The sequence below is a fragment of the Neodiprion lecontei genome, chromosome 5, assembly GCF_021901455.1.
Source record: "Neodiprion lecontei isolate iyNeoLeco1 chromosome 5, iyNeoLeco1.1, whole genome shotgun sequence".
Classification (NCBI taxonomy): Eukaryota; Metazoa; Arthropoda; class Insecta; order Hymenoptera; family Diprionidae; genus Neodiprion; species Neodiprion lecontei.
Genome location: NC_060264.1, coordinates 36201926 through 36220297, shown reverse-complemented (window position 1 = coordinate 36220297; position 18372 = coordinate 36201926). Strand labels below are relative to the sequence as shown.

General features: G+C 40.9%; 1 protein-coding gene across 2 annotated transcripts in view; it reads right to left on the bottom strand.

The window, feature by feature from the left end:
- LOC107217233 (metabotropic glutamate receptor 7-like) overlaps positions 1–18372 on the bottom strand; it is a 76732-nt gene that overhangs the window by 18537 nt on the left and 39823 nt on the right. For both annotated transcript variants that reach the window (XM_015654650.2, XM_046739822.1), the window contains exons 4-6: positions 18112–18243; positions 14025–14204; positions 7200–7369 (exon numbers count right to left, since the gene is read on the bottom strand). In XM_015654650.2, coding sequence (XP_015510136.1) covers positions 7200–7369; positions 14025–14204; positions 18112–18243 — 482 coding nt within the window. The remainder of the gene's footprint in view (positions 1–7199; positions 7370–14024; positions 14205–18111; positions 18244–18372) is intronic.

The window sequence follows — 18372 nt, the reverse complement described above, 5'->3', positions numbered from 1 at the left end:
CCCATAACGCTGTTGAAATCACTCAATTACGAAATTTCTTATAACAGTATAACATATCCATGTTATTTCCTTTCACCGATCGAGAATAAGTGAAAACACGATGTCAAGTTGTAACAGCCAATGTTTGCAGAGCATCGATCATTTTACCTCGTCTTTTGATCGCATCGAGTTTGAAAAGAGATTGAAAAAAGTTGAGCATCTTTCTACAAGCGCGAAGGAACGCTATCAGTTTCTCGCTGCCTGTGCTGACTTCGCAGTAAAATTTTCGGATGCGAGGGAGGCGGAAGAATTGATCCAAAGTTAGCGGGGCAAAGAAAAATTCTGGCCAAGTCTCATATTTTTCTCCTTTTTTTTCTCTTCTCTTATCCCATCCCGCGGACTCTTGCGAATAACAGCATCAAATGAAGAGCTTCGATTTCATTTGCATAACGTCCCGGATTACGGTCAGTCCGCGTATCATCATCGGAGAAAAAACTGGTAAGAGAATTTCACATAGCGTGTAATATCTGCTCCAATGAAAACATGTCAGAATACATTCCGATAGACGTCTCTTCGTTTCTGTCACGGGTTCCAGCCATCGATTATCAGTTCAATTTTATAGGGTTCAGGCTGAATTCACTAAATTATAGTTTCAAAACTGAGGTCAAAGTTTGTGTGTCAACTCCGATATCGGACGTCAAATTCCAATTTAATTTTACATCAAAAGAATTACGAGTCAGAACGTCGAGGTTCAAGCTCATCGTTTTTCACTCTATTGTGAGAACTTTCACGAGACCGAAGCACTTTACCTTGACTATCGGTGGTAATATTGTTGTTGGAGTACCTAAAGAAAAGTCCAATTACTTTATTTCGAAAGCTATATGTTCCACTAGGTTGAAAAAAATACAATGAAACACTTGTAAAATCTGCAATTTCATACCGGGAATCACGTTGTAATTATGGTATGCCCGTACCGACTGTACTGCTAACGAAATCCCCCCATCGATAAGAAAAGCGTGGTAATTTCAAGTTTCGCAAGGCCATGTCAGTTATCGATCGATACGAATCGAGAATGTGGGAGGAGGGATGCGGCTCTGGTGTAGGTAGGTACTTTACCTTTGTGTACCCTGAGAATCCTGTCGAGGCTGTACGTTGTCTGAAATTACCTGGATATAGACGCGTGGTTCCGCGTTAAACGACGGCTTTGGCAAGGACAGAGACCCTTCCTTCATCGCCTCGATCCTTGCCCCATTCCTTCCGAACGATTCGGTATTATTTCGCTTGCAACCAAGTCTTCATCGAACAAAATTAGGTGATGGTGGCAAGCTGAGTTTGTCTAATAAACGAGATTGGTTAAGCTTATTGATACCGGAAGAATGGTGGCGGTCAATTTTTCTCTTCGGTCACGCAATCGATAGATTGCTTGACGATCTCTAGTTTTCGACGCAACAACAACAGTAGGTCTCCGACCAAAAAACTGCACAGGTTTTTTATACTGTTTATTACAGATTTTCACTCACTGAAACCGGGAAAAATACTCAAAAAGTTCCATCACGTCAGGTGTTTTCCTGAACTCGTGTTTGTAGTTTCGTTTAAAGTGAAGCTCCCGTTTCATTCGGAATCTGGTGTGCTATTTTTGATTCTAAAAATCCTATGGAAAACTGATGTCTTACTTTCTTTTAATATGTATTAGAGTGAGGCTCAAGAAAGCTGAAGCGTCTTCGGAGGTGTATCAAAGAGAAGAAGAAAGGGTTCCATTGGTGAAAAGAATGAACACGGAATATTAAGTAAATTTCACGAAGAAATTGGTTGTTCAATTCTAAAAGAAATATTTTTTAGTTCATTGTAATAAAATGGTGGTTTTTTCATTATTGTTACGCGTTTGTTATACAAACATCTTGTATTTTGCAAGAATACTGTATGTGATGGATGGAAATGGAAGTCATTTTTGGATTCGGCACGATATTTACCAAAAATATCTCATGCAGTTGAAATAAAATATTTTTTTGCAGACCCGTGCGATCGGTACTACACGACTCTTCTCTGACAAGAAGACTTTACATGTATTCGATTCACCTTTTACGATATTTCAATTACTGAACGCTTATTTGCGAAGGGCAAAGTTTGTGTAGAATTAACGTCCACTAAATTGCAGTTACTGTAAATTAGTTGTCATTGCAGTTATTGGTGACGTTGTGGTTGAAATACCACTAATTTTTCATAGCTTCTGTCCTCCTTCTCTCTTCCTTACCATGCAAACATCCTTCGAACGGACGTACGTTGTACATTCTGAGCGGCAATCACAACGAGCGAGAATAACAACAAGAAAGAATCTCTTTAATGTGAAATGGGTTATCGTGTTTCGATAGCGGGTTGATAATGGAAGATTGGCTTGGTTTGCACAAGAAAGACAAAAAGTGCAGTAAGGCAGACAAGGCTAAGTCTTCTGTAATATAAAAGAAGAAATCCAATATCACTTTCGCGCTAAATTGCGTAATAGGTTTCGCCCGAGATATTTCAACGAATATTGTAGGTACATACTCACATTTATATTATAGGTGCTGTAGGTACTTGACACGTTATATAACATGGGGAAACGGGAGACGTACCCGTACATATGTACATACTCGCGTCTGATCTACTGTCGTCTACAATTTATTAACGGTATGTTTCGTCGGGCAAAAAAAAAATATCTACCACGCGGCCACGATGCAGTTCGGCCCTGAGAATTTCCCTGATTAATTAACTGCCAGCTAATGACCAGCCTTGGTCATACAGCTCCGACCATCTGGAGCGCCATGGGCGTCCGACCATAGTTCACCCCTCGTACAATGCGCGGCCGTCGGCTACGCTAAGACGTTTATTGTTCCCCTTGACGCTAGACATCCGCAAGGTTTTGCCATAGGAAAATGAATCATTGCGATGCAATGATCCGGCGTTTCAATCTTTGATGTCTGGCAGACGTGCCGTACTCTTTGACCTTTTGAGTTACAGATTATTGTTCTAACTCAACTTTTATAAAGATCACGAATCTGAAATCAGATTTCAAAAATTCAAGGTGGCAGATTCGATATGGCGGACAAAGATTTCGTATTTAATCAAATCCGATCAAAAAACTCTATGCAGGGGTTTTCGAGGCCGCTGATTAGATCTGCTGTATTGAATTTTTAAATCCGATTTCAGATTTGTAATCTGCGACCAAAAAAAACTTGTGACTCATGTAAAACATGTATACATGTGGAAAGGTAACTTTCTTGGAAATGAATTGTTCCTTCAATTTTCACGACTTGTTTCAATCAATTTGTTTCTAACGATAATGATTTACATCATAACGCAGCAGTTACTTTCGAGTATTGAAAACCTATCAGTATACTATGAGAAATAGCAACAACCGCAAAGAAATACGTAGAAAAGTTCTTTAAATACACAGAAAATGGATATCAAATAGGTGGTAAGAATATTTACCACTATGACTCAAAGGATTAAATCCACCGTGTATAAGGATGGGACGGTTCGGAGTATATCAGCCACCGCTCACCCGCGAACGGTGAGCTGAAGGATGTGAGAGAAGTTTCGATCTCCGACGAATAAATTAAAGCGCCTAGACAAGGAGTTGTCGCTTTGTATGATGCTTAAACGAATGCAAAGGGAAAGACAAGTCAATCCATAAACAAGAATTTAATATTAGCAGTGCAAAAGCAACTATTACGCTGTTGCCGAGTGTCGACTGCATGGTGGTGAAATAGGTCAAGAGGATAGTCAGTCGCAAGATTGAAGTGATGCCGTAAGAAAGCGTAGGTAATGTGACTCTCTGTCAACCGGAGCGAGTCAACTATCATCCAAGCTCATCTTTCGGCCTCTTATCCTCTTAAATCTTCCGTACCCGGTTTATCAGTGTTTCGCACTTGGGTCTGTAGAGGGTCCAGGTATGCGTGATATATGGAACGTGAAACGAAAATATACTGCTTAACCCTTTCAGTCACGCAATTCGGTTTTTTTTTTGGCACGGTAGTGCAATTACATATTTCCTTGGTATTTTTCGACGCTGAATGCGAAACAGATGTCAAAAATCTATTAAACCTAAAAACAAATCCTAAGATGGGGTGAAAACGGGGTCAAATATCAACATTGATTTAGACTGTGTTCTTGAATGAAATTTATATGAGTATTTATTTTGACACGGTACGATCTTAGGCCGGGAATATGTGCAACCCCCAATTACTATCTTTATGCACCCCTAAGAAGGGTGCCCCTATGCATTGAATTTTGTAAATCTAATGGCCATTTTGAGATCTCTGTCAACCAATGAATTCCAAGTGTTTTCAGTACACGTTTATTATCAAATTCCTCTGTTAACGCATTACATTCGCGAAAAGTCCCTTCTTTGCCATGTGTTTGTTTATAACAATTGTCAACAATTATGGATTCACAGTAAATCATAATCATTCCAATGCTTAAGTATTGTTTTTACCTGTAAATGAGAAAAAAAATCAGGATTTCGCGTGGAATATAAAAAAAAATGAGAAAAATAAGAAAAAGATAATGGGTGCCACTATAGCGGCTTCTGTGACTGAAAGGGTTAAATTCGTAAGATTCCGGCACTAGCTAATTGTAAACTTAACGCTACTGCCTGTGGGGAATATCGGTGAGCGTAGGTATTCTACATGTTCCTTGTCGAGGCAATAAAATTAACCGGTTCGCTCCGCGTTTGCGAAGCCCGTTCGTGACAAGTCGAACGGGGGAGGTCCTTTGCATTATTAAGCAACACGGAAAGGGAAGGGAACTGAAATCAAGTTTCGCTGCACGCAGGCTAAATATCATTTTACCCAATTTACTGGAGCCTCTCATCCCTTGTAACTACTTGTTTATCTTCCATTTAGTTACTCTACTTTTAGTTCAAGGCTTACACGGGATATTTTCCTATTCTAAACTTGAACGTGAGTTGGCTCATTAATGCATGCTGCTGAATTGACTGGAAATAAATTTTTCATCAGAAAATGAAAAATTCAGAAACGGCCAACGATGTAACTGAAATTCCTTTGTTCTTTTTTTCGACACGAAGCCGTTTAAACGTAGTTACGGCATTATTAAAAATTCCACAGGTACAGCGATTTTAATTCAAGAGCTATTCTGCTATAAGGCTGACCTGCCTCCGAGTATAAAACAGCAGACAGTAGACACATCAAAGAAGCCATTATAAGGTGCGTTCGCGCACGTTGTATTTTTGCTAACTTCTGCCAGACCCGTGATGGTAAAAATTCGCGCTTTCAGCGAATCCTCTTTAACAACGACAAACGTATATGAAACATTGCATGGAAAGAGCAGAGAAATCCAGCCAAGCATAGCTCACCTCGCTGATGGGACTCATTACATGCAGTTCGAGCAACTTACTTTCCAGTGTGATCCGTATGTATCAGTGATGTAATGAATATAAATTTTTAAGTATTCGCGAATGCGAATGCGAATATACATTTTCAAATCTAGCGCCATTTCTCTATGGCTAAAAGTTGACAATTGATTGACTGACAGGTAGACGTTAGCGCCGTTTGCACCTTATTCCGGAAATTGCCGGGCTGATCAGAACGAAGCCGATTGTTTTATTTCATTTCTTAACGAAAAATTGATAACAAAAACAAATTAATTTCGAGGTTAGAGTATGATTTCAACGTGAAGAGAAAGTTGATTATTAAAAGTTTATTATCGAACTAATGTTTTTTATCTTAAGCGAAATATGAAATATTTGTGATAATCACATTCGCAAAATATACGCACAATTCTTGCAAATGCGGATACGAATGCGAATGTAAAAAAATGTTCGAATATTCGCGAATGCGAATGCGAATTTTTGTTATAAATTACTAGTAGGTATAGAAAAATGAAGCCTTTGTCCGCATACAAGAAAACAGAGCTGACTCATTGTCAATCCATTTCCATTCGACGTGTGGCGGTGACAAGAAATAGACAGAATTACACATTCGGAGCGTAGAAATTTAAGTCGTTAGCTGGAAATGACGAAGCAGAAAGCTCGACTGATCCAATGTTCTACGAAGATTTGCGCGGCGTAAGGCCAACCACCGCTCAATACTCGACTGTAAGAGTAGAACTCGTTCTTTCGATATTAAGGTTTAAGTGGTGCGCCTAATGGATGTGGAATCCAATTTCATTCACAGACACCGAATGAAGAATGTAGGTACGCAAACGGAATGAGAACGTAGCTACGTAACGGAAGCAGCAGCAGTAGCGGCAATTTTATCCCGCTGTGACGCATGAATTTTTATTCCTCCTTCTTTTGCCTTATCCATTAACGTACCCACCCGTTTTTTTCCTTTCCTCTTTTCTCGGGGAAACTTGATTTATCGACTACTGCTGAATTCGTTTAGCACAATTCAGTAATACACCTAGGCTGCTAATGAATTTGACCGTCAACGTGATTGGAATGGACCGACGAGGCCGCTTGGATTGAGAAAACGCAGAGCTCGCTAGTTCTTCACGCACGAGAGCCCGTGAACCCGGACCGAGTTTGTAGGTACCATTTATTAGGTGGGATAGGTTGATGATGTAGCCTTAGCTGTTCGAGTAAAAACGGCTCTTGCTTGTAGGGCATCTCCATCTATCGTAATGGAGGGTCCGTAAAGCGCGAACACTTCCTAAAAGCTTGACTGTGGTTTTTACGGGCGGAAAATCTGGCGTCTGGTTGCCTGCAGGATGAAGTTTCGCCGTTACCTTCTAAGCTTAAGTTTTCACCAGTCTATACACTTCTGCCGTTAAGAAGTAACTCGGAACTGCCAGCGTGCATTTTGTATACAGGAGATTGCATAATCAAGTAATAATTATTAGGTACCTTGGAGAATTTCCCCTCTCTGCAGTCTTTCTTTCTCTTCTCTCCCCCCTGCATTTGTTCATTAAGGGAGGGGGGATGCAGCTTGGAGGGGCCAGATCATACCTATTTTTAGGAGTTTTTTTTTTTTTATGAAAACACATAGACCATATTGAGTTTGAGGACTTGCCGTCATTTTGTTATTAATTTCAATGAAAAATTCTAAACGTTCTTGAAACTGTAAATAATAAAGCCCTAAAACTGAAATTGCTCTATGTGTTTTCATTTAAAAAAAAAAAAAAACTCGTGAAAACAGGTATGATCTTAGTCCCTCCAAGCTGTATCCCCCCCCCCTTAATTTACGAATAAGGGACTATAGTCTTTATACTAAATTTCATCTTACCGCGTGTTGTCTTCGTCGACGAAGAGCACAACACCGCGAGCGTTGTGCTTCCCCACCAGACGCTCGATAATCCGGTCAAAATCTTCGGGTTTGGAATTTCTCAAGATTTTTTCGCTCACTGCTATGCAGATGTTGTACTCTACCGAGAGTGATATGAAGCTGGCGATACCCTGAAAAAAGTTGAAATGTATTTTGTGTTTAATAATTTAAAATTCAGCCTTCTTTTTAATGTATTCATACTTTGCGCCGGCGAAAAAATGGCTAAATGAAAAATGTATACCGACGATTCTGTCCCTTCTAGTTTTACCAGGTCAGAAGGGACAGAATCGACCGCACTCAGGTGTACAGCGAACTCAGAAATATTTAATGGTGCATGATGCTAAAATTTCAAAATGTATGGTTAAACTTATGGTTCGCTCTCGCATTAGTAGATATATAAGGCGGGTTCTGAGGTCATCTGCTTTACCGTCCGAATACGGCCTCGACAATCCTTACTTCATTGGGCCGTACTCGCTCGGTAAAGCAGATTGATTCGGAACCGCCCCCTGATATGTGTACTCGCGTTCAAGCAAACATTTTGTTATGGTTTGTTGTTATTCTGTGATTACGTATTATGATACGAGTTCGGAGTTGCGAATAGCTCGATTTTCTGTTTCATTATCTAACAAGGATAGTGAACCTTACAAAAAAAAAAAACGTACAGTTTGTGTTGCTTCTTATTACTAGGTGACCGGAAATGTTTACTCTGGAAATCCTTTTCAATTCGGCATTCCCTCGGTGGGTGCGTAAAAGTAGTTATTGCCGTTTGCTAACTTCAACACACGTCCTCCTGTATTCTTCGTATCAAAGGATATCACGGGATAACCGAACGTCCCATAGGCACATGCGAGTAGGAAAATAAAGGTATACTGGATTACAGAAAACCGCTCCTATTTATTCACCTTAGATATCTCCCGGGATAAAACCGTCACAGTGGAACTCCATTTTACCCGGGGGACCACCGACGATCCCGTCGGAACCTGGTCCCAATTTACATGCAACGAAAATTGAATCTCTCTCTTAACTTACTCCACCAGCTCGTGCCTCTCAGCTCTCGGCTCACGACTTTCCAGGCTCTGGTCTTGTGGAAATCAAACAACTTCTTCGTATCCGCAATTTCTAACGTCACTCATTTTCGCATTTCCCTGGGCATAATCGAATACTTCGATTTATCAGTGCGCATTGTAATATGATTTTTATAAATTTTTGGAATAGTGAATCTTCCATACGTTCTCGGGAAGATTTAACCTCGTGAAACTCGTACAAAGCGACATTTATCGCATGAGTCAGTAAGGGCAAAATCTCGATACAAGTTCAAGAATATAGAACGGATTACCTACTTTGTCAGAACGCAAGTAAATACCGCATCAACGTTGCTCCGGTGGACGAGCTGAGAATACGAGATGTTTTGACGGTTTGTCGAATTAGGCCTCTTCGCACGAATCGTATTTTTCCGCTGCATTTCTTTTGTCAAAGCTGCTAACGGTAGTAGTAGAGGGTGTACAGTAGGTATAGTGTTGATAATTTGACTGTGATCTCGGGCTCATCAAATCGAGAAAGTGCAGAATCGCTCAGTCTTCCTTTATAGCTAACTAGCAGCCCGTTGCGGCTTCTCCCGCATCTAAATTTAATGTGGTCAAATAAAAATTCTACTCAGATAAAAAAAATTTGTTAACAGCTCAGAATATTTCGATCAAGACTGATAATATCTGACCTTATTTAGAATCGAACCTAACCTAACTTCTATCTATAAGAGTTTATTCTGCGTTCGCATAATTGTGTGATTCCGTTCTGACTTGGCTTAGAAATACTGTTACTTTTTCCAAACTATCGATTTTGTGGTAATAAAATATAACCTAAAACCTGGTCAGACGTTGTAAATATTCACTGAAAAAAATAATATCAAAATCGGAAATACGCTCATCTGTTGCAACGACTCGCGCGCCAACTATTGTAAATAGGTTGTACTGATTCAATAGAAAAAAAAATTCCAAGAACCTTATGAGTCGGCTGCAACATCAGACTAAAGAATTATCAAAATCGAAAGGAGTGAGGTACATGAGTTGCAAATTTAACGTGGAACGCCCCATATATAGATAAGTCGAGGGAATTGATTCCAAATTCCGCCGCCTACCTTACTGCAGTGCCAGGAGGCAACGGTGGGAAAATTTTCGAGGTGGCAATATATAGGCTCATATTCGGGTGTTTTTGTCTAGGTTATTGATCGCTGCTTTCTCTAAACAGTAACGATTCAGAGCTATAACCCTCGATGAGTACTTGGATCTTATCCTAGTCTGACGGAGTAGTTACAGTAACCAACAGGTACGGATAATTTCAACGAAGTAGGGTTTTCGCAATCAAAAACGGAAATACCGACTTTGTCATACGGAGGCTTGGGATTGAGCACGCCACGCTAATTTGAACAAATCAGATAGTGAAAACTGTATCTGTATACGCATTCGTTGTTCTTTTCAAGGACGTATCTGCAATGTGCCAACAGATCTATGCGTTAGAATTAATTAGGGTTATCGTACGAAAGGAGGTGCAACTATCGAACAACAAAATGAATGAAGAGACGAGATAACTCTGATTCCTATTCGGTTTCTTGGACCGTAAACAATCGTCCAGTCATCCTTGTCCGAACCGTTTATCTTCCTAGTGGAAACTCTTAATCAGCATTTTACGACGATATAAACTTGTTGAGATTTACGATCGTTCACGCATCTAATCGCATCAAGCAGCTTCTCCGGCCTTCCTAATTACCAAATCTAAGTGCGTAAATTAACTCTGGCTGTCTGCAGGGTCAATTGGGCAGCCAGCCTGAGAAGGATGACCAACACTCGCCTGTAATTATACCTACGTGGGTGAAGACGGTAGAACCTTGACGGGCCTCGGGTGCGGCCTTTTGAATAGGTTGAAGAAGGTAGAGGGCACCGGAAAAGTGCAGTTTTATAAATTATCCGCAAGGGTCATTGAAAACCTTCGGATCCGTCGCGAAGATTTGCCCAGGATGGTCCGTTATTATCCTGCATGTATCTTCAGTCAACGTAGTAGTTAAACTCGGCCTCTATCCCAAAGTCTCCGGGGACTGCGAGGGATTCTGATTTCATTAAAGTTTCGCAATATCTTGGGGATTTGTTTTGATCGTCAGCTAGTCCTTGGGGGCTGCTTGGTCATAGTTAGAGTCACTGCAGCTACGGTGGTTATACGTAATGTATGCATATCACATATGCATACTTATTATTGGGATCGTCATTTTGCAATATGTTATCTGGTGGAGAAAAATCAAACTAATGTAACCCGGCATGACAGCTGACCGTCGACCGTATTTTTTCACACGTGGTTGGTAGAACAGGTACATTATTGATTATGTTTAATTAATTTATGTGACATGAGTAATTTGAAATCCCAATAATTACGATTTGCCTTCATCAGAATTAAAAACTTAGGTTATGTGGTGGTAAATGGCACCGACAACCAGGGTTTGACGTATGGTCTTATATATATATATATATATATATATATATATATATATACATAGGTGTGGGCACATGTGGGTAAAAGACATGCCGTTACAGGGGCTAGTTAATACGAGAGTTTGCCGCATAAGCGTTAGTATCCGGCAAGCCTAGTATTACGCGTGCGTAATGTTATCACGCTATATCCCACATTTCGGCTTTTGACATAACCTCCTTCAGTTGAAAATTGCTTCTTTTCACTGTCATACCGAACATTATATAATACAAATCAAGACCAGTGGTCGTGTCCTTGTCGCACCCGGCTTTCCCGATGTCGGCGCTTGCGGACAAAAATGGCATCAACCGGCCACGCAAATGGTTATAGACTCTAAGGGAAGTGCCAAGACTTGTATATGTATAAGACCGTACACTTACGTCATGAGAACATTTTCCGACACCAATGCCACTTGCTTACGTGCATACGTATGGACCAAGTTATGAGAAAATAGGGATCGACTCGCTCCAAACAGCTCTATCCCTTTATCGGTACATACGTCTAGGGTGTCAGACTCTAAGCGGCCAAGTTTTCCCGACTGTTACTGTACGGCTGAAGGAGATACAACGCGTGCGACAAGTTACAAGTTCAAGTCACGTCCGCAGGTATCTGGGAAGTTACCGAATTATTCGGTCTTTTTACGATTCACTCGCTGGCTAAAGAAATGCACCGGCTGCTGGAGGGATACCTAAATATTTGACTGTTGGGCCGACAGTTGACCGATATCCCAAATTAGGCATAACTTGAGGATACACGCGTTGCGTCTACATCCGGGGAATTTATTCAATCGTGGATACGTACTAGCTTAGCAATCGAATCGTATGCATAGCTTATGCTGGCTACCGGGCTGTACCCACGACGACAGACGGAGGGGCGGATTTCTACGGAGAGTGAGCTACGCTTCATTGTATGCATAATGGAATTTTTCTACCACAACCGAGTGACGAGCGCTTGAAATAATACTTCCACTTCCGTATATATGGGGCCAACACGAATACATATATGCATTATCTCTTCCTCGTGTCGGGCTCCGAAAGCGAAATTTTTCATATTTTTAAAACCCGCGCGCATTTGACAATGGTGGAAAGTGTCGATCCATTTTACGTCACTGTTGGGAATGTAGTAGATGCACATAAACATCTATCCGACACATGGATACTTACTACATAGGGAACAACAGGGATTGATGGAGTGATATCGGATTCAAGTCTATTTTCACGTACTCGTTTTACGTTTCAGAACTGAATAGTCTTCGCATGTCATCGCGAAGCAATCGTAATCTTTACGCGTTGGTGAATAGGGTAGAAAACGCGTTTATTTTTGCCGTATCTTCGCAAGCACGATTATGCTCTATTAACCCTTTGCGTCACGCAATTTAATTTTTGAAATGCAAAAAAATGTAGGATTTTGCATGGAATTAAAAAAAATTACAAGAAAAGGGTGCTATTACACCGGCTCTGTGACTGAAAGGATCGATGATTTGTAACGACACAGACTTCCGGGTGTCGCGGAATAATCCCAGAACGTCAGGGTTGATCACCGACAAGGTCAAACAGCAGCTTGCGTTGATGCTGGGCTATCTGGCGGTGTGGCCGAGGCGAACGCTAATTACGGCCACTCTTGCCAACGGAGCATATCCCTGAGTTTTCCGCCTCTTACGCCTCAAGACTACTTTCTCAGACAGAGTTCACTTTATGAATTCGGTGTAGCTGCTTTGTTACGGCATTGGGATGTGAAAAGCATGCTACGATCTGTAGATTCTCTTTGGTAAAGTTACAAATTCCAGGATCCTGGAGTGCCTGCTTTGTTACGATATAAACAGTGAAAGCAAGTTAGCGAGTGGTCGAGTGTCCAGCAGTGGCATAAAGAGGAGCAGGAGAAAAGAATTGTAAGTATCCGTCGGTAAGAAGTAGATATCTGTGCAAAGTTTCAAAATCTTATATGCAATACACGGCAATCACTGGCATAGCATAGCTATCTACAAAATACATTTCGTTTTGAATCTTCTTCCGGACGGAATAATATCTCGTATTGCCACATGCAGAAGTTGGTGATACAAGTTTTCCTCTGTACACCAAGATCAGAGGAAATAGCAGAGCTTCTATGCGACGACGGATCAATGAATCGAATCTCCTTCTCTTTGGACTAGACTTCCTCACAAAAAATAGCTCCGTGTCGGGATTAGTTGCAGATCACGGTTCAAGGTTTTTCAACTCGGATTCAATTCTATCTGCATCCACGTTATAATAAAAATTAATCTGTATACGGTTTTGAATCGGAACCAATCGAATTTGAACGTTGATCGATTGAATGCTGAAAAAAAACTACTATTGGATTCATGATATACGCGATGAAGATAAAATACTGATCTCGATGGTAAGGCTACGGTGAGCGAACGCCGTGTTAGACTTGGCGTGGAATACACTTTGTGCAGTTTTTCGGTTTCGGTATACGTAGACTGTGTAAATCATTAACCTCGATGTACACCAACACAAACCTTTCGTTATTTTTTGTCCACTTTCTTAATGAAGAACAATAGCGGCATATAACGATACCGCTTGAAACGTTTCTATAAAGAAATCGTAATAACTAGCAGACGGAGATGGGAAAAGCTTCAATGCTTGTAACGATTCTCAGCAATCGACATCAATTTCCATTGGTTTTTCTCTCGGATTGTCATATATACTGATCCTCGAACGGTACGTCATTATTTCGCGGGTGAAGACATCTAAGATTTCCCTATCTACCCTCATCGTTGGTAAAAGCCTGACAGACGACGGCATAATTCGCCAGTTTGTGTCGAGGGATTCCCATTTTTATATTAATCGTCATTGAATCGAATCTGCAATCGGTGGAACAGAAGAGGAAAATAACTGCATGGTACCTTATTCCCAAAATTCTTGTACGATCTGCGAATTCATGGTTTTAAACTGATTTGTGGAACAGCTCACTAAATGTGACAAGTACCTACCTACGCGGAAGGTGAAAATGTATTCTTGACTGTAGCTTCAAGGTGAAAAAATTACTGCTATAAAAATGTAGTGGACGGTAGATTGCCGTAAGGAATTCGGCAATGCTCGAAGCAGAATTCATGCGTCTTTGGATGGCGCTGTTTATAGTCTGGAGAGTAAAATGAGCCAATGAAATTGTATGAGATACAAATGTAAACGTTCTTGGTGTTGGAGTGGGAAATGGCATGATCATTGCATGATCGTATCGAGACGTGGGTTCAGGATTGAGACACGTTAAAGGTAAGTGCGGTGCATATCTTACCTTTTCCCCGTAATCACCCTCAACGGCGACGGTGGATACGTATTTCCAGCCCAGTCGACGCACGACTTCGACCATCGCTTGAGCCTGGAAATTGTCGGGCGGGACGACTCGACTAAAGTATTCGAATCGGCTCTTATCGGAAAGTTCGGTACTCGTAGAGGCGTAGCTCAGCTGAGGGATCTAGAAACAATTACGGATGATAAACAAGTAAAACAGAGTGCAGCGCGTCATGAGCGGTCGACAACCAATTGGGGCGGGGCTGGATTTGCGAATTTGAAAAGTTTCGAGAGCGCTAAATTTCGAATTTGTTCCTGGCGAAACTTACAGTAGAGAAATCAAATTTTGACGAAACATCAAAGTATCGAATGATCCGAAACCCGACGCTCAAAGTTCCGTAAGTGCACAGTTCTGAAAGGGGAAAATTTCAAAAGGAATAAATGCCGAAAGGGCATAATTTCGAAAAGCCAAAGTTCCGAAAGTGCGAAAATGAGAAAATTTTTACATCCGAAACATCGAAATTCCGAATGATCGAAGAATTTCAGTTCTGCTAATTTTTGGGTCGGTGAAATTTCACCGCTTTGATCTTTCTTTGTTTTGGATTTTCGATATTTTAACGTTCGGAATTCTGGTTATTGTGATTTCCGGTTTTCGAATTTCTTACATCCACTCGTCGAGTGAACTACGCTGCGTGAGTATATTTAAATTTTCGGAATTATACCCTATCGAAGCTTTATTTTTCGGAACTTTGCTCTATCGGATCTTTACTTTTCGGAACCTTGCTCTATCGCAACTTGAATTTTTGGAATCTTACATTTTGGGACTTTGAGCCGGCGGGTTTATGACCATATGAAATTTTGTTGTTTCAATAAAAGTTTTATTTCTTTACATCAAGTTTCGCCATCAAATAATTTGAATTTAGGCGGAATTTCGGAATTTCAACCCTGGCCCAACCAATGCGAGAGCCGGTTTTTCAAAGAGCTTAAAGAAAGCAGCTTTTGATCATTAGTCATCGCACGCTCGGGTTGATCAGATAATGGTTGATTGTAGTTTTGGGGTAGCAATGATTAGCGTTGGTTTCGCACGGTCGGTTCCGAACCTATTCATATTTTGTTAACATGGTTAAGCTGCAATCTCAGAAGAGGCTTGTGCGTTTGTGAATGTCGACACACATCTGTGACCGAGGATTCAATGCGTTACCTATAACTTATCAGTGACCGATCGACCGCGCCTCGCGCTACCATTTGTGCGAGATCTCCCCGGTATCCTAATTCTTTGTGAAAAGAAAAAACGAAAAACTTGCGGGATCAGCATCCTGATAGATTTATTCTTGGCTCAACCCCGTTTGATGCGTACGTGATAAGTAATCGACTTTGTGTATAATTGGGCCGAACCGTAGAGCCTCAAGTGATGGCCTCAAGGTTCTCTTAGCTCTTTCATCCAGACATTTTCCATGCATACGGTTCACGAGAAATTTTGCATACACGTACATTTGAGGCCGCTGATTACAATTCTGAACTCGAAATTTGAAAATTCACAATGGCGCAGCCAATATGGCAAATAAACAACAATTGCTAGGAAAAAAAGTTCAAAAAATTCTGTAAAATTCTGAGCGTCCCAGCGTGAATTAAAGTGTTAATAGGCATATGACCTTGGTATCGAAAGTGATGAACGATTTTCTTTTATATCGATTTAGTTCCAGCGCTTCACCAATCTTATTGTAAGCACTCAGTAGCCTTGTGAATCACCTTATTTCCAGCTTTCTCGACATCACTTATACGAGGTTGTAGAAATAGCGCGCGTTTCTTGCATTGTACATTTAACGGAAATCCTCTGTATTCACATTTACTCGAGACTGTTGGAGATGCTCTTAGAAGCTCGAGTTCAGCTCTAATTGCGATTAAATATTAATAATTCTTTTTCATACACTCGGTGAACTGTTGCACTAGAGTCTCGACTTGAAAAGCACATTATGAGAATCTTAATGCAAATGATCTCTTGTCTCGGAATGTTGGAAGATGACCATTCCGCAGCTTGAAACATTTCGCGTACGTAATGCCGTCCTACTTCCGATTCAATAAATTTTTCATTTTTAAGTTAGCAGTGGGACAGAGCAGCTGCTCCATATTAACAAAAAACCTGTCAGTTCACCCGAAAAATCTTTGCATTATTCAGTATTTACGGGTAGGTATGTATTCATACATGATAAATAAATCTCTCAAAGGAAAATCGAAGTATTTACGGTTTCGGCAGCGGCAGCGGCTGCAACAAATCCAATTCATCCAAACTTGTTTTCCCGACAAGATCCTCACCGCTTGTAATATTTTCCTCTCCATCCCGACAACCGAGCTATGACAATAAAAAGCGCCACTCGGCCGTGGCGTCTCCGAGCTTTGTTTGACGCAGCCTTTCGTGAATGGGATGATATCATCAACGTCCAACCTCCGCTTCACCATTCTCTTGAAACCTGGTCATCGCTGCTCCTAACAATAAGTGTGTGCACTACGCGCTCTCCGCCAGCGTTGCCAACTCAGAGACTTTCGCACTAGATTTAATCACTTTCAACACTCTTCCGGTGGTATTTTTTCTCATTTGTGACCAGTACCTAATCAGGTGACTATATGAACCCGTTGCATTAATTTTTAGTCACGTTATTAAAATTTTTTATTTTTGTTATTTTTGTTGATTACTGGTTTTTTCGAGCGCATTCGGCATTCGGTCGTTCTAGGGATTATCGACCTATTCTTCAAATCTTCAGTCTACATTTTAAATTGCAAAAACATGTGCCGACGCCGAAATAATTGGAAAAACGTGCTCCAAAACATAATCAAACTCAGTATGTGCAATTGTCATTGCTCAATAAAAACACATAATGTAAATATGTAATAAAAATATAAAAATCAAGCATGCTGAATGCCTGACATATATTCTTATGAACTTTGTTTTTGTAGAAAATATGGTACGACTCATCGTCATCAATACTCTATGTACATTTATTGCGATGAATATAAAATATGTGTAAATTCAGAAGTGTGAACGTGCAAATATTAAAAACATTTGTAATACCGTTCTAATAAATAAAAAGGCACTATAAAAAAATCTGGTGACCTTTCGTCCCAAAGCATGGATCTTTCAACTCGAGCTAGTGAAACGCCTAGATTTTGAGTTGGCAACGCTGAGACTCTCCGCTTTCAGGGTGACCAAGGGTGGACCGTGGTTCAGGGGACGAGGCTTTGCCCTTCTTTCGGAATAAAAACCTCCGTTGATTTGTCTCACAACTAATTCCAGCGCCTCGAAGCCCTCATCCGGTATCAAATTTGCATCTTTTGGATCCAGCCGCTATCCTCCGCGTTGCAAAGTTGAATCCCACATCACCCTAAGCCCCTCGGAGCAACTGATTCGTGAAAGGCTGCACGGGCGGACGCGTTTTCATTCAGCCGAGGGATGATTCGGGACAAATATGCGAGCTAATACGCCTTTCAGTCGAGGCCAAGTGCTGCCGGGACACGTGAGGAAAGTTATGGGTATAACTTTTTTCACCAGAAAGAGGGGAAATTTTTGTCACCCGACGGCAGCGACGTCGTAATTAGATCTAAATAAAAATTTGCCCCCAGCGTTGTCACTCGATTTATTCTGCAAGAGCGGAATAACCCTGATCACTGTCTTAGCGTCGAGGAAAAATTACAAGTTGTAGCAATAACCGTTCAGCCGAGTCGAGGGAATTTTCTTTTTTTCTTTTATTTTTTTGTTTTTATTATTCATTAGTACTTGCGACAGTTTGGCGACAGTAATCGATTTCCAAACTTTTACGCACCGCTCCACTTTTCAAGAACTTGCCTAACTCCGCCTAGTAGTTCGGGAGGTCGGGGAGTTGGATGCTGAGAATTGACAAACTCGAGGGTGTTTTGAAAGTTTGAAGTCAGGTAGGTACGTAAAAAGCAAACAAAGGTTGGCCAAGTTTTAAATACCCCATCAACCAGCTGAAACGTGTTAAGCAAATGTCGGCGCATATTTTACAAAATTCGCCCCTATCGAGGAAGCGGATAACACTGGAACGTCCCAGAACTTATCTTAAAAACAAATTACTCACCTTGAACAGCCGGAGAATATTGGCTACCATGATGGAAACTACGCTGAAAGAGGCTCCGATGACTCCGGTTACTGGCTTGTGCGGAACGTATACCGGTGGTTTTCCGCTCTCGCACTTGTACTCGGACATATCCTGAAACAAAAGAAGCCAGATAGTCGCTAGGTGACAATCATCACTCTTTTGATGCCTATATAAAGGGCGATAAAAGCAATTTTTCAAGGATTTTTCATCAAGAGTCGTTACAATTTATTAATGTATATT